Source organism: Ixodes scapularis, unplaced genomic scaffold (genome assembly GCF_016920785.2).
Source record: "Ixodes scapularis isolate PalLabHiFi unplaced genomic scaffold, ASM1692078v2 ptg000460l_1___fragment_1__unscaffolded, whole genome shotgun sequence".
Classification (NCBI taxonomy): domain Eukaryota; kingdom Metazoa; phylum Arthropoda; class Arachnida; order Ixodida; family Ixodidae; genus Ixodes; species Ixodes scapularis.
Window position 1 is genome coordinate 1,765,367 of NW_024609981.1, and position 25,278 is coordinate 1,790,644.

The 25,278-nt window shown below is 47.0% G+C and overlaps 1 protein-coding gene across 1 annotated transcript; it reads left to right on the forward strand.

The window, feature by feature from the left end:
- The first annotated feature begins 11,627 nt into the window (after positions 1–11,627).
- LOC121834069 (THAP domain-containing protein 1-like) lies at positions 11,628–13,527 on the forward strand. Its single transcript, XM_042287813.1, has 4 exons — positions 11,628–11,933; positions 12,599–12,709; positions 12,949–13,276; positions 13,415–13,527. The coding sequence occupies exons 1-4, from the start codon at positions 11,721–11,723 to the stop codon at positions 13,525–13,527; spliced, it is 765 nt and encodes a 254-aa protein (XP_042143747.1). The 5' UTR covers positions 11,628–11,720.
- Positions 13,528–25,278: the final 11,751 nt, after the last annotated feature.

The following is a 25,278-nucleotide window of genomic DNA, read 5'->3' on the forward strand; positions in this document are numbered from 1 at the left end:
AACTCTCACCATCTTCCTAAACGTCGATGTGTGTCCTAACAATAGAACCCGGAATTTTAAAAATTAGAAACGGCACGTTGCGAATATGGAACACAAACTTTCATGCAAAGCTGACGTCAAGTGACTCAAATCGAAAAACATGCACATTTACAATATTGTTACCTCTTCTGGTGAAGGCTCAGCAACCGTTGCATTCGTTTTCGCGCATGAAACGGTGACTCCCAGAGAAAGTAAGAACGCAGTGATTGCCTTTATTTTCACAATGTAAACACACATGCAGGCGTGCGCTGATGAAGCCTCAAAATCAAAACTCTTGTAGCGTGATTCGTGACTGCGCCGGCTACCCAACCTCGTTGTCACATACGTTCTGCAAGCAAACACTAAAGTTGCCAGTAAACACAGAAAAGCGACTTCAATACAATTGCCTTGTAGAATATCACCTTATTTAGTCATAACTGTGTCAATAGGCACTACACGTTGTATTTATGTTAAGGAAAAAAACTTTTTCGACAGAAAAAAATAAGTATCGATATTAAGTCTGGTAACAGTGTATTTTTGCCGAATCATTGCCAAATCTTTGGAAAAGTTCGGCCAACGCTGAGCCGAATTTTGGATTCGGCAAAAGTTCGGCCCATCATTAGTAAAAATATGCGACCCAGGGAGAGGGTAAAGTCTGGTTTGACCCCCCTTCCCCCCCCCACCCCACTCAAAAGCAAGGTGGTACGCCAGTGGGCAATACTATATTTGCCAGAAAACACATGAAAAAAAGGGCGCGCCGTGCGTCTGGCTCCGAGCCGCTCCGAGCCTCAAGTGTTCAGTGTTCTCACGAGCGCCAATCCCCCGAGAAGCACGTTCTCCGAAGCCAGCGGATGTTATTTTTGGATCGTAGGGCGAAAACAACCTTGAACGTAACCCGAGCTGCACCAGCTGTGTGCGCGCTCGTCCGTTCTCCGCGTTCTAGTTCTTGGGATGCGCGTTGGCATAAGCCCTCAACACAGGCACATCACTCATAGACACAACAATAACAAAACAGTTACAATTTTGCTAGCACGGGGAGCGAGCGAAAACGCCACAGTGACGGAAGTCAAGTGAATGCAGATCAATGTACGCCGAAGGCCATGCGAACTTACTGCGTGCATTTGTTTGAAACCCCGAGAACAGCCGCTGAGACAAGTACTCCAGTTTTATAACACGCTTGGTTTGCTAATCACTATTTTCATTCAGGCTAATACGGTACATGACAAACCTTGCTGTACGAGAGTGCATTGAAGTGCAAACATGCACCTCCTGCTACGTCACTGTGAGAAAATTGGCCACAGGAACAAGGGTGTTCTGCAAGCGGAGTACTAGTCTCAGTGGCTGTCTTCGAGGTTGTAAACAAATGCACACAGTGAGCTGGCACAGCGTTCGGCGTGCATCGATCTGCGTTCACTTGACTTCACTACTGCAGTGTTTTCGCTCGCTCGCTGTGGCAGAAAAATCGTATTTGCTGCGTTATTCGCTGTGCCTGATATGTAGTGACGAGACGAAAAGGATACTCGCTGCATTGTGCTTAAGTCTGGAGCAGTCCACGACGACGTGAGCAATGGCGGTGCGGAGAGGATAGTACACGAAAGATGCAAAGCTCGACGAAGCCGAAAGCGAAACCACACATTGACAATCTCCTCCTCCCAGTGTGAACCCAAACCACCAGTAGTGCGGCTATTTTGCATATTGCCCATTGACTGGTACGTGTCACTGCAGTAGAATCAAATATGATCATAACCAAAATAATATCAAAGTGAAACCGCGTCCTCCGCTCAAACTGATATTGAAGATGCAATCCACTGCGCTTTAGCAGGAGGGCAGTGCATTAGCCGGTGAGTCAAACAACACTGGGCAATGAGCTGTTTCTGTGAGCCTCCAGTAGAGTGGTTTTCAAATTGGTTCGTGGACCCCCAAAGGTCCTTGAGAGCGTTCATAAAAGTCCGCACCAACTAAAAAAAACACTCTTATTGATTGCATTAGATCTCTGATGCAGAATTCATTTGGGGTCCCCGCGTGGCCTCCGAGTGGGTCTGGTGCGCAGACTATACAATCAAGTTGTTCGCTTTTGCGCCACGCCATCGGATGAATGTGCCAAATGCTAGCTATGGCACCAGAAATTAGTGTCTTGTAGCAGACAATGAACAACCCACGCCATATGATATGCAAGAGTGTCCACGGCACACCACAGCACCAAGGTGACGCCGTCGTCGCAGTGGAGTTGATTATCAGTGTTGCCATTTCTCTCTGCAAGATAGTTTAGGTTTTGCCAGAGATGACCGAAACCAAGCGTCCATACATGGTTTACAAGGCTACACACAATATCGAGAAAGAAAAGAAGCACTACGTGATTCAGGGAAATTCCTGAGCTAAAAAAGGTTATGATCCCGAATTTTGAGATATTGACAGGAGTTTCCCTTTAACATGGGCCAGCATAAACCTATTAACTCGTGGATGTCCAGAATGGCTGCAGTACATGCTGCCAGGCTGACTCCACAAGGAGAAAAAGAGGGGTAAAAGGTTTATGCACCCCAAATATGTACGTCCTTGGACATATTCACTGACGCCCGACAAGTAGCGAGTAATCATAAATTCCAGACCCTGGGTCCCAGTGGTGGAGCGGCAAAGCGACGGCTCTCAGGGGCACACAGTGCATAATATTTTTTTAAGAATAGCACTGGATTTTGGAGACATTGACCACACTGTTTTGTGTAAAGCACTGTTTCCCGCTCTATTTCTACACTTTGTGAGTCTTATACATAAATAAATCTCCAGTTAAACTTCTTTCCCGTTCGTTTTTACAGAAGCCATGCTTTTAGGGTAAATAAAAGTTCTTGTTAATTTTTTCAATGTAGTTGCTGGTGACCTTGTAAAAGATCTAAAGGGCCTGGTAAAGAAAAATGAAGCAAAGGGAGGCAGCTGCTGCTGCTATAGCTGCAGACGCCGGAAACCAAGCCATGATGGAAACGAAGATGGTGAGCTTCTTTCTGTATTGTGCGCATTGAGTTTTGAGTACATTTTAAGGCACACAGAGGCTGTGTACACTGCAGATCACTTTTCAGAGGCTGTGATAGTAACCAGAGATCAAGCAAATATATTATATATTGGATACCTAGCACTTGCTTGCTTGCTGCGCGATCAATTCCTTCAGAGATAAAAGTTTCTACTTTTTCACTATCTTAGCTGCTAAAACAGGTTGTGCAGAGTGGCAGCTAAGGCAGAGTTTTGTTCCTGGTGCACAAGATCCACTTCAATGAAAGCAGATGAACCTCGCCTTCATGTTGGGCTCACTTTTTGTTTTACTTCCTGGGGTAAAAGTCTGGAGCATCGTGAAATGTTATGATAAAACAACACAGCACTGCGTCTTTAAAAAAAATTGTTTGCCCTTGTAGGAGGTTGAACCACAGACCTCTTGCTTTCTCATCGAATACTGTACCCCTGCACCTCTAAACCAGTGAAGTGGCTTTGCCTAATATCCTTCTGGTTGCCATGTACATCTGTTGCTTCAAAAACTTTGTCCCGTTAATCGTGGGACGAGTCAAGTGATCACTTTATCACGATATGGTGTGTGTTCTCATAATTGCTATATGGTAGTTACAGGATCATGGAAGCTATAGTTATATGATGCAATGGTATCATGGAAGTTATACTTATATAATGCAATGGTATCATGTGATGTCACTTCACATGGCCATGAGATGCTCATACGCTAGGAGGCAGGACATCATTATTCATGGTCACATGTCCCATCATTGCAAGAACCTTGCGACTCCTAGTGGGACTAACCACCATATTCTGACACATTGTCATGAATGACGAGGAGATCACCACCACCAGACATAAAATATCATGAGCCGCCAAGCAAATGTGACTGCTTGTCATAGATCAGTTGCACAATTTTTAGCCTACCTTGAGACCAGGGCAGCCAAAAATACACTGCATTCTTCGTCTCAAAGCGGAACTTTTTCTGCTTCTGGACCAGCTACAAAAGGCTGAAGTCTGCTTCCACCTGTGCATCGTGAAATGACTGAGACTGAATAATTGAGACAAAAAAGTGCCTGTGTGTTAAACATGATTATTTTTCTAGTTCTTATTTTGCTCTTTTGCTTTGTTCTTTTCTACAGACTTGCAGGAGAACATCGGGAACAGAGTTATGGTTCCTGCAACACTGCTGGCCACAATCAACAAAACCTATGGATCCCAACCAAACAAGGTTGCCCGACACATGGTGCGCATTGTTTTCACCGTGGAAGAGAGGCGAGGAAAGTCTCTAAATGAAAAGGCTTGCAATGCTCGAAAAGACATCCCCGTGAAGCAATGCATCGACAGGGAAAAGATGAATGCCATCATCAGTAAGTCCAGAAACTTGCATAGTTTATTTTGTTTCGTTCTTATACTTTGCTTATACCCAAAGCTCTTGTACTCACACATTGAGTGACCCACTCTTTATTGGTCAGTCAAAATAAGTCAATAAATACTATAATCTTTTTGTGCCCCAAATGGTCTAAAATTTGTCATTTATTTCTAAAAACAGTTATCTCTTTACTATTTTCATAATTTAAAATCATATATTTTTTAGTATTATGTAATCAATCATTTATTGATATTACCAGCTTTGCTGTGTAACTATATTTCTAGTTACTTAGGCGCTACTTTAATAAATGAAATATATAGGTGTCATGTCACAGAAAAAAGTATTGATTCTGGCTGATTGTAGCAAAAATGTTTTCCTTCCCCAGCCTACGTCTGCAGCCAGTGCAAGGTGGATGTCACGAAGTAAAAACAAACAGCCTCAGCAGCATGCTGTCAAAGGAGTCGAAAGAATAGACTTGTAGTATTGGAACTAATAAACTTGAGTGAAATCCAATGGCACGATTTCAATTATCAGATATAGTTATAAGTAAACAAACGACATATCACAACCAACTCAAAATTTTTTAACTTACGCAATGTGATCAAAAGTGCCTGGTAGTCAGTTTTTTTGTAGGGACTACAAATGCAATGGAGAGGCAGCAGATGAGGGTTAATGAATGGCATGTCAAAGGCGAATCTGCAATATGAATAGCCTCAAGTAACCAGGAAATGTGGTCCAATATTCACTAAAGCAAACTGAAAAGCTAATGAAAAACAGTCGACATTTCATATCTTCCCTGTCACTTTTCGATTGAGTCAAAAAACATCTGGTGATACTTTTCTGTGGAAATGCTAGAAAAAAGTCTACATGGAATATTGAATGTCAACAGCTTTTCAACAAAAAGCATCACAGAATGTCTGTTGAGTTTCAATTGATTAGTTGGGTCAATATTCAATAAAAAACAACACTCTTTTTACGCTTTTCTTTTGAAAAGTTGTTGACATTGAATTTTCAACGTTGACTTTTCAAGATTTTTTAATAGGAATGCATCACAGAAAGTTTGTTGACTTTCAATAAAAGAGTGGGCCAATCTTCAATAGGATGTTAACAGACTTTTTCTGACGCTTTTCTGATAAGAAGCTGTTGACATTTAATAGCAAGAGAAAAGCTGTTGACATTCTATATCGTCCTATTGACTTTTTTCAACAACTTTTCAATAGAAAGGTGTAACAATTTTTTGTAAGGGGAGAGAGTAAACATTGCATGCCAAGTATGAGAATCATGTCAAAATAATTCTAGCTGACACCACAGTTGTTTTTTAGTATTTCAGGTCTTCAAGATGAACATCACAGCTTGAAGAAAGACACTGGAAGCCATGCCGACAGCCTACAGCTTGAGAAAGATCAAAAGCTTGGGATTACACGAGTTAAAAACGAACAGGCCCTTGTATCACTAACCTGTGAGCCATTTTCAGTTATTCTACAGCATCTGCGACCAGCATGTGGAGTCTCGAATGTTGAACCAGAGGAAGGACTTCAGCGTCAGCAACGCGGATGCAGTATTGCTAACGATGATGACGCTCTATCACAATCTGACATTTTTCTTTTTTGGTGTACTGTTTGGTGTCCAAATCAGACAACAGCTTTCAAGATATTCAGAGCGTCAGTACCAGTCTTGGCAACAGTGCTTAGGCACGCCGTTTTCTTGCCTGAAAAATAGGCTGTCCTCCAGTCCCTGACCAATTACTTTAAAGGGCAGCTCAACTCAAAACGTACACCCTATAAAAAGGCCGATATAGTTTTAGGGGATCAAAATAAGGTCATACCCTAAATATCACTTTGAACCAACGCCGCACTCCCGATTGAAACCAATAAGAAAAATGTTCTACCAGCTGGGTTAGTGGCCCGACAGCGGGTGAGCAACACTGGCAACGGGTGAGCTAGTGAAGCGACACAGGGCAAAGATGTAGTTTTCGTCCTATGCTTTCGTACAGACGCCGCGGACGCTTAGTTTCCTGTGACCTTCTGCGATTCTGCATGCAGCAAGAGGTGCTTATTGCTAGTCAAGAACGGAGCTAGTTGATAGTTACGAAAAAGAAAAAAACACAGTGCTGGAGAGGCCTTGACTCTCAACTAAATACAGAAAATGAAAGCTTGGACTAAAAACAGCATGAACTTAGGGAAAAACGTAGAAAGAAAACAGGAGATGAGACGAGACGGCTGACTACCAACAAGTTTTAGTGAAAACTTCTTTCTCAGGTTGTTTTTATCCAAGTATGTATCAACCGCAAAATGACGCCTCCGACAAAAGACGTGTTCGGATACACTCCACTGAAAGATGTCTGTGACTCGTGTGCTGTCCGCTTCTACGGAAAGCAGCAGTATCTTATCTGCATGGCAGGCTGCAACCGACGTTTTCACTGCAAGTGCCCAAACATCGGCCCTGATCTGCACATCTACATGAAAAGCGGCTAGAGCACGTTCAAGTGCACCGATTGTACCAGAAGAAGCTGCAAGTTACCCAGCAATACCAGTGCGAGTTCCTGAGAAACGGTTACTGCGTCGGGGCCATTAGATGAATCAGCGAGTGAGCTGGTTCATCGTTTTTTTCTTCCCGCAGTGCGGCGACAAAAGAGAACATCCTGACAGTTTTTGTTGGACGAGCTCTCCCACCACCCTAGGACTCGTTTTATAAGGTGCAGCTTATTTGCACGCTCAACTTTTCATTCAGTCTGCCAAGTTTTTAGTTGTGCCAATCTAATCATTCTTGGATATATTGAAATGGGATGCCAGATGAGGTTTTTAAAAGGTTCATTGAGTAAGAATCCAGCGTATCTGCTCTCTTATTGCCCACAATTCTGACCTTGCTGGGGACCCAGCAGGAGGAAGTGATTAATTTTGGAGCGTACCAGCTTAAATAACATGATTTTGTATCTTTTATTCAGCCGAATGCTACGATCACACTTTTGAATTTACCAACAGAATCACCTTCCTCATTTTGTTGGCTGCGATGTGATCAATAGCAATTGAAAAGAAGTATAGAGACATTTTCTCAGGTTGGCTCTGTGAGTAAAACGAGAAATTGGAAAAAAAAGAAAACAAGGGTGTGCCTACTCTTGGACAGTTGCACAGCCGACCACAACCGTTGGTCCTGATAACATCGAAGTTCACTTCCTGCCTGCCGACAGCCCGTCACTGACAAACCCTGGACCGAGGTGTGGTCATGGCTTTCAAAGCAGGCTGCGAAAAGCTACTGATCGACCGGTTGCTGATCGACATGAGAATGAAGCGCGAGACAGATATTGATTTGTACATGGCGATCGAGATGCTCCAGGCGGCATGAATCTGCGTCACCGCCAACACTATTCTAAACTGCTTCAGGCGGGCATCATATGCGGACAACACGAGAGACGGTGACGGCCACTGTGACGTCGATGAGGAGTATGCAAACAGAAACACCACATCAACCGAAACTACCACGTCGGACGAAGTCGTTGCATCGTAAAAAACGCTTGATGATGCTGGTGCTATGCCTGAGGGTGAATCTTTTTGTGGCTACGTAAGTGCAGACGCGGATGTTGTGATGGCCGAGGAGCTCACAGAGGACATTGTGCGAGCAGTAATGGGAACTGATGATACGAGCGAAGACGAAGAGGACTTGGGTACCACCGTCCCGCACGTTCCCTCGCCGACATCGTCGCAGGCATTGGATGCGGTAGACTTCTGTGCCGCTACTTGGCGCACATGAAGACGGTTAAGACTGCAGGACCATTACCGCTCCTGCTGAGAAATCCCATCCTCTGTTTAAGAAAAACACAACAGCGAAATATCACCAACTTCTTTGGACAGAAGTTTGCAAGAAAAGGACAGACTCTTCCTGGCATGATAAACGCTAGATGAAATAAACCTGATTTCCAGAGTAAAATTCCCACCTGTACCTTAGAGTATTTTGCCACATGCCAAGTTTGTGAGCGCCGTTAACAGAGGCTGTAGCCGTTCAGCCGTCCGATTGCCTATGTCACCGCAGCTTACCAGTGGCCAGGGAAGTCCCTTCACGCGCGATAGCTACGGTCAAGGGTAAATATGACTATAGCAAAACAATGGCTACAATAAAACAATTCGGCATGCCTTGAATTTTGTTAAAACAATGTTTGACTGCACATAACAGGACTTAAGGATAACGAGACCCAGCCGCTCACATTTTGAACTGCGGTCGTTTCACACATTTCAGAGCAACACGGACAAAAAACGAAGGGAGAACTAGACAGGACGCTTCGTAACTTTCAACTGAATTGTTTATTTGGATGACAGAATTTTAAAAAATATGTAAAATATAAAAGCAGGCACACTTGGCAGAACGCCAAAGATATGGTCTAAAAACACACCCCCTCAAATGCCAGCGTCATTGGTTCTTCAAATATAAGAATTCTTTATCAGCAAGGACTGATAAAGAATTCTACTATTTGAAGAACCAATGACGCTGGCATTTGAGGGGGGGGGGGGGGGTTTAGACCATATCTTCGGTGTTCTGCCAAGTGTGCCTGCTTTTATATTTTTTTTAAATTCTGTCATCCAAATAAACAGTTCAGTTGAAAGTTACGCCGCATCTGGTCTAGTTCTCCCTTTGTTTTTTGTCCCTGTTGTTTTTGGCTAGCCCAACTAGCCATCCTTATCCAATTTATTCCTTCTACAACGGGCCTTTCTACATGTTTTGACAATATTTTTCCTTCAAATCTTCTCGTCCATGTTAACCTGATTGCCGCCTCGACATGCCAGGCAAGACTTTACTCTTTCGCAAGTCGCCACGGCTTCAACCCGCCTGAAGTGCTGCGTCTCCTTGGGGGTGTTCCACCTTCAGCCGGTCACGGGAAAAGGATCTGCAGGATACTCTGTTCAGAGAGGTGGAAGCAAGTAAGCAGACTTCGGGATGCTTTGTGGTTGCTCTGCCACGGGTCCACGTCCACCGAAAGAGAGGCCTGCAGAAAGTATGGAGAGCACCTTCGACTTGGTTCCAAGGTCACGAAATTCCTTTGGGATAGGCTCCGAGCGTCACTGCCGAAAAAGAAGAGAAGATTTGATTCGCCGGACTGTGTCACCTTTCTGGGAGATGCTTCTGCACCGCCACATGTCACCCGTATCTTGGAAAAAAAAAAACCAAGTACAGCCTGGCGCCCAGGATGAAGCCTCTGGAGAAGCTTGGATTGGTGCGAACCCTAGCGGATAAAGCGGCACAGCAGGACAGGGACAGGTGCATATCTGAAGGTGTAGATGTAATTATGCGCACGTCAGGATATGGTCAAGCAGGCTTCAATTTGAGGCTTGTTGTTTCACACTTCAAGGAAAATAACCTCCGTCTACTAGTAGCTGACAAGGAGGGCGGCTTTGTGGTAGCGGAAGAAAAGCTGTTCAAAGACAAGTCACGTGAGGCCATAGAAAAACATTTCAAACCTGTTAAGGATGTTTCACTGAACAAGGTAAAATAGGAAACCAAAGCCTTATGTCAGAAGTTGGATCTATCCAGCTTAGGAAAGAAAGTGCTATCGTCAAAGAATGTTAACCTGGAAGTTTTTTTCATAGCTAAAACCCACAAGAGTGGGTGTCCGTTCAGGGCTATAGTTACGGAGAAGGATTCGTGGCAGGTGGAAGTGGGGGGTTTTCTACGTAAACACTTGTCTGCGTTGGAGCTGGGGCATCCTTTCCTGGTCAGGAATTCTGAAGAAATTTTAGAGTTCCTACAAGGAGGAGTCCTTAAGGGGACAACAGGTTTCCCAATTGACGTGGAAGACCTTTTTTTTCGGTCCCCCATGAACACCTTTTTGAGGCTGTCAGACTTTGTATTGAGGAAAATGGGGAGGTCCCATTTCGCAATGCGTGTGGTCTCACAGTCGAAGGTTTTTTGGAGCTGCTGAACCACTACCTCAACTCCACTTTCGTTTCCTTTGAGGGAGAGTTGTTTGTGCAGAAACGTGGTATCTGCATCGGTTCCGCTATAGCACCGGTACTGTGTGACATTTTTCTTGCAAATTGCGACAAGCGTATATCTAAAAATAATTCAACAGAAGGAACATGTTAAAATTTTTCGTTACGTAGACGGTTATTTGGTGTGTGTTTCCCGCCCTGCAATTCCGGATGATCAAGCGATCGCCGGTTTTTTAAAACTGCTCGCAAGCTGCGCTTTTGGCTTAAAATTCACCCACGAGACATCGGTCTCTGGTCAACTGCAGTTTTTGGATCTTGGGTTATATTTCGGTGTGAAGCCTACCTGCTGGGCGTATGAGCCCCGTTCCAAGAAAGGAATGTTGCCATTCAGCTCGGCGCACTCTAAGTTAGTGAAGAGGGGCATTGCGTCATCTTGCCTAAGGGCCGCGCTAAAGTAATCGTGCCCCCACCGGATGAAAAACAGTTTTCATTCTCAACTCCGCAGACTTAAAGAGGCAGGGTGCCCTTGTCATGTTCTTCGAGATGTTTCAAAAACCTTAGAAAAAAAGATGAAAAAAGACAACAGCGCAGTGTGCGAAAGGGCTCCCAAGAGGGTAGGTAGGCCTGTTGTCTTGCCTTACATTCACAAGATGTCCCACAATCTGAAGAAGGTGGCCCATCGTTTTGACATATCAGTCGTTTTTTTCTGCACCGAATAAACTATCTTCACTGTGTAAAAGGATAAGCAGATTAGGAGAGGAATCGGATGTGCCACAAGAGTCGTGCAAAAGACGACATGTCACTAAGTTCCGCGAGTGTGCCACCAGTGTCACGTACAAAATCCCCTTGTCATGTGGTAAGGTGTACGTTGGCCAGACGGGGAGGTGCATTAATGATAGGGTCAGAGAGCATGCGTTGGCAATCAGGCAGTCCCCGTCTGACCACTTAGCGGTCCACTGTGACCGTTGTGATTGCGGGCCCAACTCTGAAAAGTGCAGCCCCATCTTTGGTGACACCGATGTCATGGGCCATTACAAAACAAAAACAGCAAGAGAAATTCACGAAGCTTTCCTGATTAGGTCCCATCCACTGATCTCTACACTAGGGGGCTGGATGGCGCATCGAGCACGCTGGCATGAAGCCACCGGGAGCGAGCGGCCTTGTCCCGGAAGTGAGTAGCGGTCTGCTCTTCGCGCGTGGTTTCTAGGCTGCTGGCGCTTGTAGTGTCCATCCTTTCCAACCTTTTAAAGATGACAGCATGCCAGCATGCTCTGCGGTAAACTGCACGAGTAAGCCGGAGAAGACCTCAGGCAAGACATTTCACCTGTAAGTATGTATTTCGTTGATCTCAGTGTTACGCGGCCAAGTGGCACGCAGTTTCAGTTCTAGCTCGGGTTGATCAAAGCAAGAACCGGCGCTGCCACATGGCTCCTTCATGCAGGTTTCCGCGCTGTCAGCCGAAACTGTACCAGCAATGGGTCGTAAACTTAAAAAGGGACAAGTGGAAACCATCTCCCGGCAGCAGACTTTGCAGCGACCACTTCGATGATTCGTGCTTCGACCGAACAGGAGCCAGAACCCGGCTGCGAAGCGGCGCAGTCCCGACGCTCTTCAACTTCCCAGAACACCTGCAAAAGGTAGGACTGCCTTTTTCAGGCGGTAAATGAGCGGTAGCGTGGATACCGTTCTAGTTGTGCCGTGCATGATGTACGCGCGATTGGGTGCAAGTTCAGGTCGTCGCATCTTGCTTGGGCGAGGCAGTTCGTATTGACGTTTGTCTTGCAAAACCACGTGCGTTTTAACTTTTCCCAACGCACAGGTGAAATTCTGTTCCTCAGCAAACAACTTCAAGGCTATAATTGATGACACACTGCTAATGTGCCTGCAGATGCCTTGTGGCTAAGTGCGCATAACAGCAGGACCAGCAGGCAGCGCATGTAGGAACTGAAAAGCGAACAGGCATTTTTGGGAAAAGGAACAACAGAAATTTTGATCAAGCAATAAGTTAAATTCACTGACCCAGTGGAAGTGACATAGCAGCAATAGTTCCGCCTTGATTGATGTAATGTATCATCACAAACTTTTCCGGTAATGTCTCAGCAAGTTCTCGAAGATGATAAGATCCAATATTGCTGGCTTATTAAAAGGCATATAAATATCTGTGACTATAGATGCCATTTGTAGCATGTGCTAATAGCTAATGATTAAATATTATCTATATGCTAATATTTTTGCAATGTCTTGCATTTACGGTGAGGATTAATTTGTCTAACAGAACATGTTTATTACATGCTTATTTCAGAAAACTGCGACAAGGAAGCCACCAAAGCTGAGAACACCGAACCTGGATGCGACACTACTTGACGGGGAAGCCAGCGGCTCGCCGAGTACACCACAAAAGGCCTCAAATGATGTAAGCTTACTTTTGAGCAAACTGCCTCAATGCAGAGACACCGTAAGTAGTAGAAAAGAAAGGCTTTCATGTTCTATAGTTTTCTTTTGCTGCAAAGAGAGATTAAGCATCAAGGAGGAGTGGCGGAAGCAGCATTTAGATACCAAATCCTTTTGCTAACATTTTAAGTGGTTGCAATGCACAGTCCAGTTATGTATTACACTTGCATAATATTAATCTATCAAATGCATTGTTTTCAGGTTGCCGAGCACAACTATGCTGTCAAGGACACTCCAAAAACCCTGAAAAGGAAGCTTGATGCCTGTGCAACTGCTGCAACCAATGCCAAGAAAAAGCTCAAGCTCAGTCAGCAACGAGAACGTCGACTGAAGAGGAGAGTAGAAACATTTAGTGAAATTATCGAAGACCTAAGAAAGAAACAGCTAATTTCAGAAGATGCTAGTGCAATGCTTGAGAGATGTTTCTCAGGAGTCTCCCTAGCAGTTATGCAGCGTTTGCTCAAACAAACTCCGGTCGGAAGTGACAAGCTGGCTAAGCTAAACCGAGAGAAATACTCGCCTGCACTACGTATGTTTGCGCTCACGCTGCAGTTTTATTCAACTAAAGCGTACAACTATGTAAGAGAGACTTCTGAATGTGCCTTGCCACATCCATCAACGTTGACCAAGTGGTACAGTTCTCTAAATGGAGAACCTGGTTTTACAGGTGAAGCTATGGATGCCATCCGGGCAAACGCCAACAAAGTGAAGCAGAAAAACAAGGAGCTTCTTTGCAACCTTGTCGTTGACGAGATGGCGATCAGAAAACACATAGAATGAGATGGAAAAAATGAAAGCCGCTTACAACTCCCTGTAACGCCGAATTAGAGCGCAGCTCTTGAGGAGGAGGAGGGAAGGGCACTGGGGGGGGGGGTTAAACTAACCAGGGGGGGGTCACGTTACCTTGGGGGTCACGTGACCCCCAATGCCGATGATGTCATCACTGACGTCACTGATGACGTCATCAGTGACGATGACGATGCGGGTACCGATGACGTCATTAGTGACGTCACTGATGACTTCACCAGTGATGATGACGATGACGATGCGAATGTCGGTGACGTCATCAGTGACGTCGCTGATGACGTCATCAGTGATGATGACGATGACGATGCGGATGCCGGTGACGACATCAGTGACGTCACTGATGACGTCATCAGTGATGATGACGATGACAATGCGGATGTCGGTGACGTCATCAGTGATGATGACGATGACGATGTGGATGCCGGTGACGTCATCAGTGATGATGACGATGACGATGTGGATGCCGGTGACGTCATCAGTGATGATGACGATGACGATGTGGATGCCGGTGACGTCATCAGTGATGATGACGATGACGATGCGGATGCCGGTGACGTCATCAGTGATGATGACGATGACGATGTGGATGCCGGTGACGTCATCAGTGATGATGACGATGACGATGTGGATGCCGGTGACGTAATCAGTGATGATGACGATGACGATGCGGATGCCGGTGACGTCATCAGTGATGACGATGACGATGTGGATGCCGGTGACGTCATCAGTGATGATGACGATGACGATGTGGATGCCGGTGACGTCATCAGTGATGATGACGATGACGATGTGGATGCCGGTGACGTCATCAGTGATGATGACGATGACGATGTGGATGCCGGTGACGTCATCAGTGACGATGACGTCATCGGGGGGTCACGCGATATCGGCGGGGGTCACGTGACCTCAGGGGAGTCACGTGACTTCGGGGGGTCACGTGACCCCCCACGAGGTCACGTGACCTTGGTGGGGGGCTCGCGCGGTGCATTATGGGACATTTCCCATGATGCACCGCGCGGTTACGCCGACGGCGACGGCGACGGCGACGGCGACGGCGACGGCGACGGCGACGCCGCTCAAGCCGGAAACGGGCCCCTAAGAGCTGCGCTCTAAAAAGTGCAGGGGCTATGTTGACATTGGTAACGAGCTTGATGATGACAGCAATGATGTCGCTACTGAAGCCCTCGTTTTTATGCTTGTATCACTAAATGCACACTGGTAGATCCCCTGCGGATATTTCCTGATCAATGGACTTTCAGGAAAGGAACGCACAAACATAGTCAAACTGTGTCTGACAAAATTGCATGATGCAGGAGCATGTGTAACATCGCTGACATGTGACGGACTCCGTTGTAACTTTACAATGCTCAAGAATTTGGGGGCTTCACTTGAAGACAGATCGATTATGGTGATATCATTCCCTCACCCTGTCACAGACGGGAGGGTATACTGTTTTCTGGATGCATGTCACATGATAAAGCTGGTGCGGAATGCTCTCTCTTCACTGAAGTGGCTCAGAGATTCAACCGGCTTATTGGTAGAATGGAACTACATCCGACAACTGTATGAGCTCCAGGAGAAAGAAGGCCTGCATGCTGCAACAAAGCTCCGTGCTGCACACATTGACTGGCAGAAGCAAAAAATGAAGGTTAATCTTGCTGCCCAGACCTTGAGCTCTAGTGTTGCAGATGCCATAGAGTTCTGCCGGGAAGATCTGAAACTCCCACAATTCAAGGGATCGGAAGCAACTGTGAAATTCATCCGGCTCTTTGATCGACTCTTTGATTGCTTAAACTCGCGTAACCCCCTCGCTAAGGGATTCAAGGCTCCCCTCCGACCTGGCAGCAGAGTCACTTGGATTTCTTTTCTTGAGAAAGCCAAGGATTACATAAGAGCACTCACTGATGCTGCAGAAAGACCTATCTTCGATACACCAAGGCAAACTGCTTTTCTTGGTTTCCTGATGACCATTGAAAGCACAATGGGCCTTGCATCCTCCCTCCTTTTTGGTGAAACCCCACCACTGCGCTACCTCCTGACCTACAAGCTTTCACAGGACCACATTGAGCTTTTCTTTGGTGCCGTTCGTTCCAAGGGAGGCCGGAACAATAACCCTACGGTGCGTCAGTTCATAGCAGCGTACAAGCGACTGGTTGTCCACAATGAGGTAAAAGGTGGCGTGGGAAACTGTGCTTTACTAGATAAAACACGGATTTTGTATGTGAGCAGTCAGTTCTGCGCTCCTGATGAACTGGACACGACTACAGCCAAGCAAAATGATACAGAAGACCTTGTGCAAAGCGTAGACCTCCCTGACGAGAGTGAAATGGAAGGTGAACTTGAAAATCTTCCTCTGCTGTCACCCTACTTGGGAGATGTTGTAGGCTACATCGCAGGGTTCGTATGCCAAATGGTTGAAAAAAAGATACCTTGCTCAACGTGTCGCTCAGCGTCTAAGGCTGAGGCGTGCTCGTCAGCACTTCTGAACAGAAAAAATTATGGTGGCCTCACCAAGCCATCGCCTTCCACAACATACATCTGTCAGCTGGCGGAACGGGTAGTTCGACAGCAGGAGAAGGTGGATGGTGGCAGTTTTCCCAAGAAAGGGATGACTGCCGACACTCTGACAGCCAGAGTTATGAGGGAGCTTTCGGGGCAATTAAACATGCTCTATCCAGAGCTACATGAGCACATGTTCCAATCCGCAGTCGATTCAAATCATTTTGTTCGCCTCGTGAAATGTGTCATTGGATGCTACATAAAGATAAGGATGCACCATGCTGCAAAAAGAGCAACTATGAAGATCGCTGGTCCGAACATGCGTAAGCGCTTGACCAAACTGATTCTTTTCAACTACCAGTAAAAACCAAGCTGTCTGAAACTTGCTGACAAGCGTGCCAGTTTTGCACAAAATAAACAGTTTTTTTTTTAAACCAGAATTTTATTTTATTTTACATTTAGTATGCCCCCAGGGCCAGCAACCAGGTAATGGCCTTTGGTGGGGCTCTTATATGGTGTCATTTCTAAAAATAGTATTATGGCCAGAGAATGCTAAACCTAAATCAACATTTATTTTTACAGTACTAAGGAAATCAGTTAAAATGATTGAGAAAGCTATTATACTTTATAATAATTGCAGGCTGCAGCATATGCTGCTCCCCACGCGAGGTTGCAGACTGGTTCCCTGTCTCTAAAAGCAGTTAAAGCTACTGGATACCGCGCAGACCACTTTACTGACAAAGTTGTTTTCTACGTTACGGGTGCGTGCAGCGACTTACGCCCGCGACTTGCCCGGACATTCCTACGAGTAGCTGGCACGCGGCGTACGAAGCCCAGGTATCTCGGTTGCATATCTACGCAACTGTCAGGTCCGAGCCAGCCCTTAGAGCCTTTAGGTATAGGCCCTGCTCATGAATGTAATCGTGCATGGCATTTCCTTCTAGCACATCTAAGAACATCACTTCATGGTGACTATACTTCGCGCGCGCACATTCAGTTACTGACATTACAGTTACTGACGTTACGGGTTAGCCGTAAACCCGATATAGAAGGGCGGAACCCGTATAGTCTGATGTTACAAGCTGAGGAGCGGTCAATTCTTCTCTACTCTCCGGAGGCCAAAAAAGGCTGCGCAACACTGCTTCATTACGCTACCGTATACCGTACCCTCTGTCGACAGCCAAAAAAACAGCGGTGACAATTGTTTAAAATCATGGTAGCACTTTTAGACCAGGACGAAGAAGAGACAAGACACACACGAGCGCTCGTGTGTGTCTTGTCTCTCCTTCGTCTTCGTCTAAAAGCGCTACCATGATTTTGACATCCCAATACCAACTAGCCCAGCGTTCAGCTTTGACAATTGTTTCTTTGCAATTATTCAAACTTTCCTTCATTAGATTTAGATGTTTTACATTCAAGTGTCCTATTCTAACAGTACGATGCTAAAAATCACAATTAGACCTCAAGAAATCGCGGGCAAAAACTGCGACTTCATATGTTCAGAAGCTCAGAGAAGTGTAGCAGACGCTCGACTTCCGGGACAAGCACCAGAACTTCCGGTGGCTTCATGCGCGCCCGGCTCGAAGAGCGGCTAAGCGCCATCCAGCCCCCTATAATAGAGATCAGTGGTCCCACCACGACAATACTTGTATAAGCGCTCCCTCTTTGTCCTTGACTGATAAAGAATTTTACTATTTGAAGAACCAATGACGCTGGCATTTGAGGGGGGGGGGGGTTTAGACCATATATTTGGTGTTCTGCCAAGTGTGCCTGCTTTTATTTTTATTTTTTACATTCTGTCATCCAAATAAACAATTCAGTTGAAAATTACGCCGCGTCTTGTCTAGTTCTCCCTTCGTTTTTGTCCCTGTTGTTTTGGCGTATTACACCATGATGCAAAACCAACTGGCCCAACTACCCATCCTTACACATTTCAGCTCGACTCTGGTAGAATCGTCCCTAGCATGAGGTTTGTTCGCACAGCTGAGAGGGCGTGGAAATAACTGCGTCTTCGCGTCTGTGTAAACATGAAGTTGCTCTTTTACGCAGAGTTACAGCGCGAGTAAAGTAGAATTATGCATCTGAAGAGTTTGGTACATAACAGAATGTCGATTTTATGAGATATGTCGTTTGATCGGCGAGGTTGCGATGTAGAGTGGGCGAATAATGTGCCAGGTGCACTGCCTTTCAAATGACACTCTGGCAAACCCATGGTGCGCAGCAACGAAACAAAAAACACGATAAAGCAATATCAAAGCCAAAAGGCAGGTCCGAAATAAATGTTATCAACGAAGTTTTTCCGCGGCGTCGCGGCGACCACAGTGGTCTTAATTGCTTCCCCCATACAATACATAACAAGTTATTATTGAAAATAACTAGCACAATTTGTTCACAAGCAGTGTTTAATTAAAATTGGTCCCCAGTCACGAAGGCTGCAAACGCATTACTGAAACTTGTGAACACAGAGGTTCGGGCGAGTTGGTTGCTCATGATGTACAGGGGAAACAGCGCACCCGGAAAACAGTCACTCGAGTCAACATACACAGAAATGAAAGAGACACTTACGCAGAGCTGACTGACAACTCTCCGGGTATATTTACACATTTTCATCTTCTTCCATTTGTATTATAGGCTAAGGCCAGGGAGAATACCTGGTCTTTTTTCTTTCCTTTCGATATGAAGCTAAATTTAAAGCGAACTAAATTGTTAGCTTTAATATTTAGCTTCATATTGAAAAAAGAAAAAATAACAAGTATTCTCCCTGGTCTTAGCCTATAATACAAATAGAAGAGGAAAAAGTGTAAATATACCCGAGAGTCGTCAGTCAGCCCTGCGTGTCTCTTTCTTTTGTGTGTATGTTGACTTGAGTGACTGGTTTCCGGGTGCGCTGCCCCCCTGTACAGCATTATTGAATATCAGCATTAAGGCTGCGGTCCCACGGCAGCCATCTTGAACAAGGCGTTAGTTCAACCAATAGATGTCGACACGCACCCGTGGGGTGTAAAGCCCCTCGATGTGTTTGCGTTTGTCTTGCAAGTAGCGTCAAATGCGCGAGTGCACGAGGCCCATGTCTCGAGCGGCCCTTGGAAGCAAATGGCGGCGCAGCACTGAAATGAGAGGGGCTTGGAAGCGAATGGCGGCGGAGCACCCGCTCATGGCACGTGTCTCGCGCGCTTCCACAACGATGGTTGGCGGTACTTGTAAAAACGCTTTTATCAAGGGGCTTTAGTGGGGTGGCCGAAACATTGGTTCACAGTGGGATGGCTCGAGCACCGTCACGTTCCCCTCGTGGCCTTGCTCGCGCCGCTGCCAGCTGTGCTCAGCTGGCTCAAGTAGCGTGGCCCAGCAAACGGATGTATGCTAGAATGTCAGGCTGGGTATAAATTGTTCTCTGATATAGGGAGATGCGGTTCGGCGGTTGTAACGGGCTTTCGCAATAAATCTTACCAAGAAGGAATCAAATGTTGATTGACGTGTCAATATTCTGTCAATGAAAATTTCTTCTGCAGGAATGCACGCTCAGTAGACTCAATCTTCCAAGACACCAGTGGAAGCGGACGTCAAGTAAACTGCTTCGCGATTCACGGTACTTACCTCACCATTTTAACGACGACTAAAATAACGTCACCAAATATTGTGTTTCACGGGGCCCGGAAGATGTTGTGAAGGTTGTTACCTTATAGTTCCCAGAAACTTTCTGGAAAGACTCGAAGTCTCCCTTGAGTCCAACGCCATCATGAACAGAAACTGAAAACGATCCACTATTCAGTCGGTGGGTGGCGAAACGTATCCGGATATGCGGAGTCATAATCGATGCGTACTCTAAGTGGCTGGTAGTTTACAGGATGCCTGCCACGACGTCCAAACACGTCATTGACGTTCTACGGTCTCTTTTACCTACTTTTGCCCTACCGAAAAAAATGCTTTTCTCCGATAACGCGCCAAATCTTGCTTCAAATAAAATAAACAAGTTTTTGAAGAAAAAAAAACGCCATCAGGCATCACATTAGTGCATCATACCATCCTGCAACTAACGGGCAAGCAGAACAGATGGTGTGCGAAACGGAAAAATGCCATTTTGAAGCTTACGGAAGAAGCAGTTCAGTGAAGAATCGCCAGGTTCTTGTTCCAGCAGCACGGGATGGTCTCATATTACACGGTAAAAAAAAACGCCGAAGCAATATTCGGCGGACGAAGAGCCACACCCCTCGATCTCATGATACTATGGCCTACGAACGAAGATCGAGAGATTCCCAGATCGGGAGTAATGGCAGTTTATTCGGTCGGACAACTCGTCTACGTGAGGAATTTCAGCGGAACTCGGGCCTTCCATGTAAAACTTGAGTAGAAAAGGCTCTATGATGGTTGACCAGAAGGTGTCATCCCTCTGAATACGTTGGATATCAATGCCCTTGAGTATAAATATAACTAAATCACAACACTCTCTTTGTGTATTGTGTAACTGCCCTTGTATTTGATAGCAGAAGCTATGGTGGTGATTTGGACCTTTCACACCAGGCTCCTATTTCTTATTTTTCGCCTCATACTCCTTTGCGGTTTAAGTATGCTTCAAGCAGGGGGGGGGAGGTGCCGCCGCTTCCAATGCGCCCTCCTCAGAATTTTCGGCGCTCCGTGGGGGCCGCCATGTTAAAACTTGATACCAGTGTTGCTGCATCTGTAGGTCATCTTTGAGTTCGAGCTGACAGAGAAAATCTGGCCACGGCGCAACGCCGATGTACGCTGGAAGCTAGAGCCGGTTTGCTTTCGTTGTTTTTGTTTGGTCGGAGAAAATCTAGCAACAACGCACGCTCAACATGGCGCCGGTACTGCTTCGGCAGCTTCGGTTTGACCCGTTTGACCACGTTTGACGCGGTTTTCGAGCACATGTAGCGAAGACGTGACCGGAGAAGTGCCCCTTGATGGTCCCGGAAGGCGGAAAGTATCATTCGTAATCGTCGTGTGTGCTTTGAAAGCGAAGGGAGTCACAGGGTCCACGAGTGCGCAACCACAAGCCAAGGTTCACGACAGCGCTCCGTTAACTTCGGCGATCTCGTTCTGTTTGGTGCATAGAGATAGGTTTGGTGCAACACGGCGATGGGCGGCAAAGACTTGAAACGTTCGTGGTGTGTGGTGCGGTGCTTGGAGGTAGAAGCCCATACTAACGCGAACCGCAAATTGGTTATTGTGGGGTTGAAATTCAGCGGTTTCAGTCCCGTCGTCGTCAGCTGATCCGGTCCAGCTGGTCCGGGAGGACGCAGTGAGCGCTTTTTGATGGGAAATGAGACTAGACGACGACGACAACACACACTCGTCTGGAGCCGAGCGCGCGAGCGGCGGTTCGGCATCCGCCATCATGAAGTAAAGACGTTTACTGTCCTGGCTCTTCAGTTCTTAGTAGAACATATCGCCACACCGGCGATTCGGTTGTACTTTACTACATTGGCGACGAGGAACACGGACACCCACGCTGGAAACGGTCCCCTGATCGGCGGGTCACCACCGGTCATCTCAACAAGGATGGCGTACAACGTTCCGCCCTTCAACGAGGCTACAGAGAGGTGGGACTCTTATTTTATTAGAGTCGAAGCCTACTTCGAGGGGAATAAGATCACGTCGGCGCCTCAGAAGCGTGCGCTTCTAGTCTCTGCGTTAGGAACCAAAGCTATTCGGGTGTTGTCGGCAAGTTGCGCGCCATTACAAGTATCCGAGCTGAGCTACGACAAAACTGTCAAGCACCTTGATAACTACTTCACGCCGAAGCCAAATGAGATAGCGGAGAGCTTCCGTTTCTTCAGCCGCCGACAAGGAGAAAATGAGACAGTTCACGATTTCCTGGTGGAGCTGCGGCGCATCGCGGATAAATGCAACTTTGGGTCGATGCTCGACCGCATGCTACGGGACCGGCTAGTGTGTGGGCTGCGTAACGAGAAGCTACAGCAGACTCTCTTGGCACGCCGGGACCTGACGCTGGAGTCGGCGGTGGACATGGCAGTTGCTGCAGAAGCAGCGACAAAAGATGCCACACAAATGGTGAAGCCAGATGGAGAACTCCAGAAGATAACCGCGAGAGGGAGCAAGACCTCTCAAACCCGAAGTCCTGGCAGGATCCAAGAGAAGGTGATAGCATCGGAGGCCTGCTACCGTTGCGGGAGAACTTCACACCTCCCTAAGGACTGCGGGTTTCGGAAGAAGACTTGTTTTCGCTGTGGGAAGATTGGTCATGTTGCCCAGCGTTGCACTTCACGCGAGACTACGTCGCGTGCAGGGGCCAACGCCTTTGCTGGAACAGAATCTGATGACGACTGTGGCATTGACAGCCTTTTTCCACGACCGCAGCGAGAAGACACGTTGAACCTAATTGCGCCGGTCCGACGGTTGTTCACGTGGGAGGGTGTTGACCTACTCATGGAACTGGACACCGGCTCCCCGGTCTGCGTCATTCCAAAAAGGGTATATGAAGAAAACAAAGCAAGGTGGCCTCGGTTGCAAGAAACCACGTTAAGTCTGTCATGCTACCTCGGTAGGGTGCCAATCATCGGGAAGTTGAGCTTGACGGTCAGTTATGAAGGACGTCAAGAAAAAGCCGAGTTAACGGTTTTGGGATGTAACGGACCAAGTCTGGTTGGCCGTGACGTGATTCGAGCCTTCTGCCTTCTTCCAACTCAGCTGTTGTCCTTGAAGACAGAGCAACATGGAGACTTGAATCAGGTATTGGCAGAATACCAAGAACTTTTTCAACCGGGTTTGGGTCTCATCAAAGGACCGGAAATACATTTGCACGTGAGCCCAGGAGCAACACCAAAGTTCTGGAAGGCCAGACCTGTGGCGTACGGGCTACGATAGAAGGTTACCGACGAGATCGACCGCCTGGTGGAGAACGGTATCCTTTCTCCTGTTACCCATTCCGAATGGGCAACCCCAGTCGTGCCGGTCGTTAAGAAAAACGGCTGTATCAGGCTCTGCGGGGATTTCAAACTCACCTTGAACAAGGCTTGTCCAACGGAGCAGTACCCGTTACCACTGATTGAGGACATTTTCGCATCACTGAATGGCGGTGACCTTTTCAGTACGCTGGACCTTCGGGAAGCCTATAACCAAATTCCATTAGACGAGGAGTCCAAGAAGTTGACGGTGATCAACACGCACAAGGGCCTATATTGCTACAACCGGCTACCTTTTGGTGTTGCGTCGGCCCCTTCAATCTTCCAGAGGAGAATGGAGACCTTGCTACAAGGCATTTCTGGAGTTCAAGTGTACCTGGATGATGTCCTGATAGCAGAAAAGAACGGGGACAGCGGTGAAAGGCTACGTCAGGTACTGCAAGTTCTCCGTGATAACGGAGTCAAACTGAACAAGGAGAAATGTTGCTTCCGGAAAGCAGAAGTTATCTACCTCGGACACAGGATTGACACAAAAGGGCTGCATCCAACCGGCAAGAACCCGGAGGCCCTCCAGCATGCCCGAGCACCAACGAACGTCAGCGAGCTTCGCTCGTTCCTGGGCCTCATAACTTATTATAACCGGTTTGTGCAAAACATGGCAACATTGTTGTCCCCCTTGTACACACTGTTACAAAAGGGAGTAAAATGGCATTGGGGAACAGATGAAGACAGGGCGTTTCAACGAGCAAAAACAATCCTGAGTGAGTCCAACATGTTAGCTCACTATGACCCAACGAAGCCCTTGATTCTTGAATGTGACGCTTCACCACATGGAATTGGCGCCGTCCTTTCCCACCGTTGTGGAAGCGAAGTGAAGCCTGTCGGTTTTCGTTCTCGGACACTGACGAGTGCTGAGAAGAAGGAGAACTACTCCCAACTGGAACGAGAAGCCTTGGCATTGGTGTTCGCTGTCACGAAGTTTAAGGACTACTTGTTGGGTAGGGAGTTCACTCTGGTTACAGATCACAAGCCCTTGGTAGGTCTCTTTCATCATGACAAGGCCGTGCCGACGATGGCTGCGGCTAGAATTCAACGGTGGGCCATCATCCTGGGTGGATACAGCTATCGCATCGAGTACCGGCCAGGGACATTCAACGCCAATGCCGATGCCATGAGTAGACTTCCCCTTCAAGCGGATTCGCAGGAACTACAAGAGGAGGATCTTCCTGAAATAATTGCTTCCTTGGAGGAGCTGGATAACGGCTTGGTGTCAGCGAAACAGATGGCACAGATGACCGCGGAAGACAAGACGTTGCGTAGCGTCATCAGTTATATCCAGCGCGGATGGCCGCGGAAGCTATTGAGGGAGCAAGAGGGGCTTCGACCTTTCTGAAGCAGGAAAGACGAGCTTTTGGTGCATCACAGCTTGCTGTACTGGGGAAACCGAGTCGTTGTTCCAAAAAAGGCTCGCGAAGCTGTCCTCAAGCTCCTCCACGAGACCCACCAAGGTGCGTCGGCCATGAAGACGGTTGCTCGCTCAAAGTTCTGGTGGCCCTCATTGGACTCGGCTATCGTAGACCTCACCCAGAGATGTGAGACATGTATTCAAGCGGCTTCTATGCCAGCAGCGCAGAAACCTGTCGATTGGCCGGTGACCGGTGAACCCTGGTCGAGGTTACACTTGGATTATGCCGGGCCCGTCGACGGAAAGATGATCCTGATTGTCATCGCCGCATACTCGAAGTGGATTGAAGCTACAGCTACCAATCATGCAACGTCGGATTCCACAATCCGACAACTTCGGGAGCTTTTCAGCCGCTTTGGAATCCCACGGACTGTCGTCACGGATAATAATACACCATTTACAAGTGAAGAGTTCTCTCAGTTCCTAAAGAGGAACCACGTGGAGCACTACCGCACGGCCCCCTATCATCCACAATCGAACGGCCTCGCTGAACGAGCCGTACGTACTGTTAAAGATGCCTTGAAGAAGACAAGCGGGTCCACACTGGACGTCAAGTTGTGCCGACTGCTTCTCAATCATCGGCGTACGCCTGTGGCTTCGGGCAAGTCTCCATCTTAGTTACTTTTGGGATACCAGATCCGGTCACGTTTGGACACGTGCTTTCCGGACAAGAGGTCAGAGCTGACTGCACAGGGCGGGAGTCAGCCCACTCCGCCATTTTTTAAACCGGGCAGAAAGATATTCTTCCGAAACTTTGGTAAGGGCCCAAAGTGGCTGCCGGGAATCGTCAAGAGCGCAGAAGGCTCACGCATGGTGACGATACAAACCAATTCGGACCTGGTGCGTCGCCATCTTGACCAAGTTCGCCAGCGGCACACA

Excerpts from the sequence above, each read along its gene's own strand:
- LOC121834069 (XM_042287813.1), top strand. The coding sequence starts at position 11,721 with ATGGCTCCTTCATGCAGGTTTCCGCGCTGTCAGCCGAAACTGTACCAG. Across the intron at positions 11,934-12,598 it reads TCCCAGAACACCTGCAAAAG|AAAACTGCGACAAGGAAGCC; the intron begins GTAGGACTGCCT and ends TGCTTATTTCAG. Across the intron at positions 12,710-12,948 it reads CACAAAAGGCCTCAAATGAT|GTTGCCGAGCACAACTATGC; the intron begins GTAAGCTTACTT and ends CATTGTTTTCAG.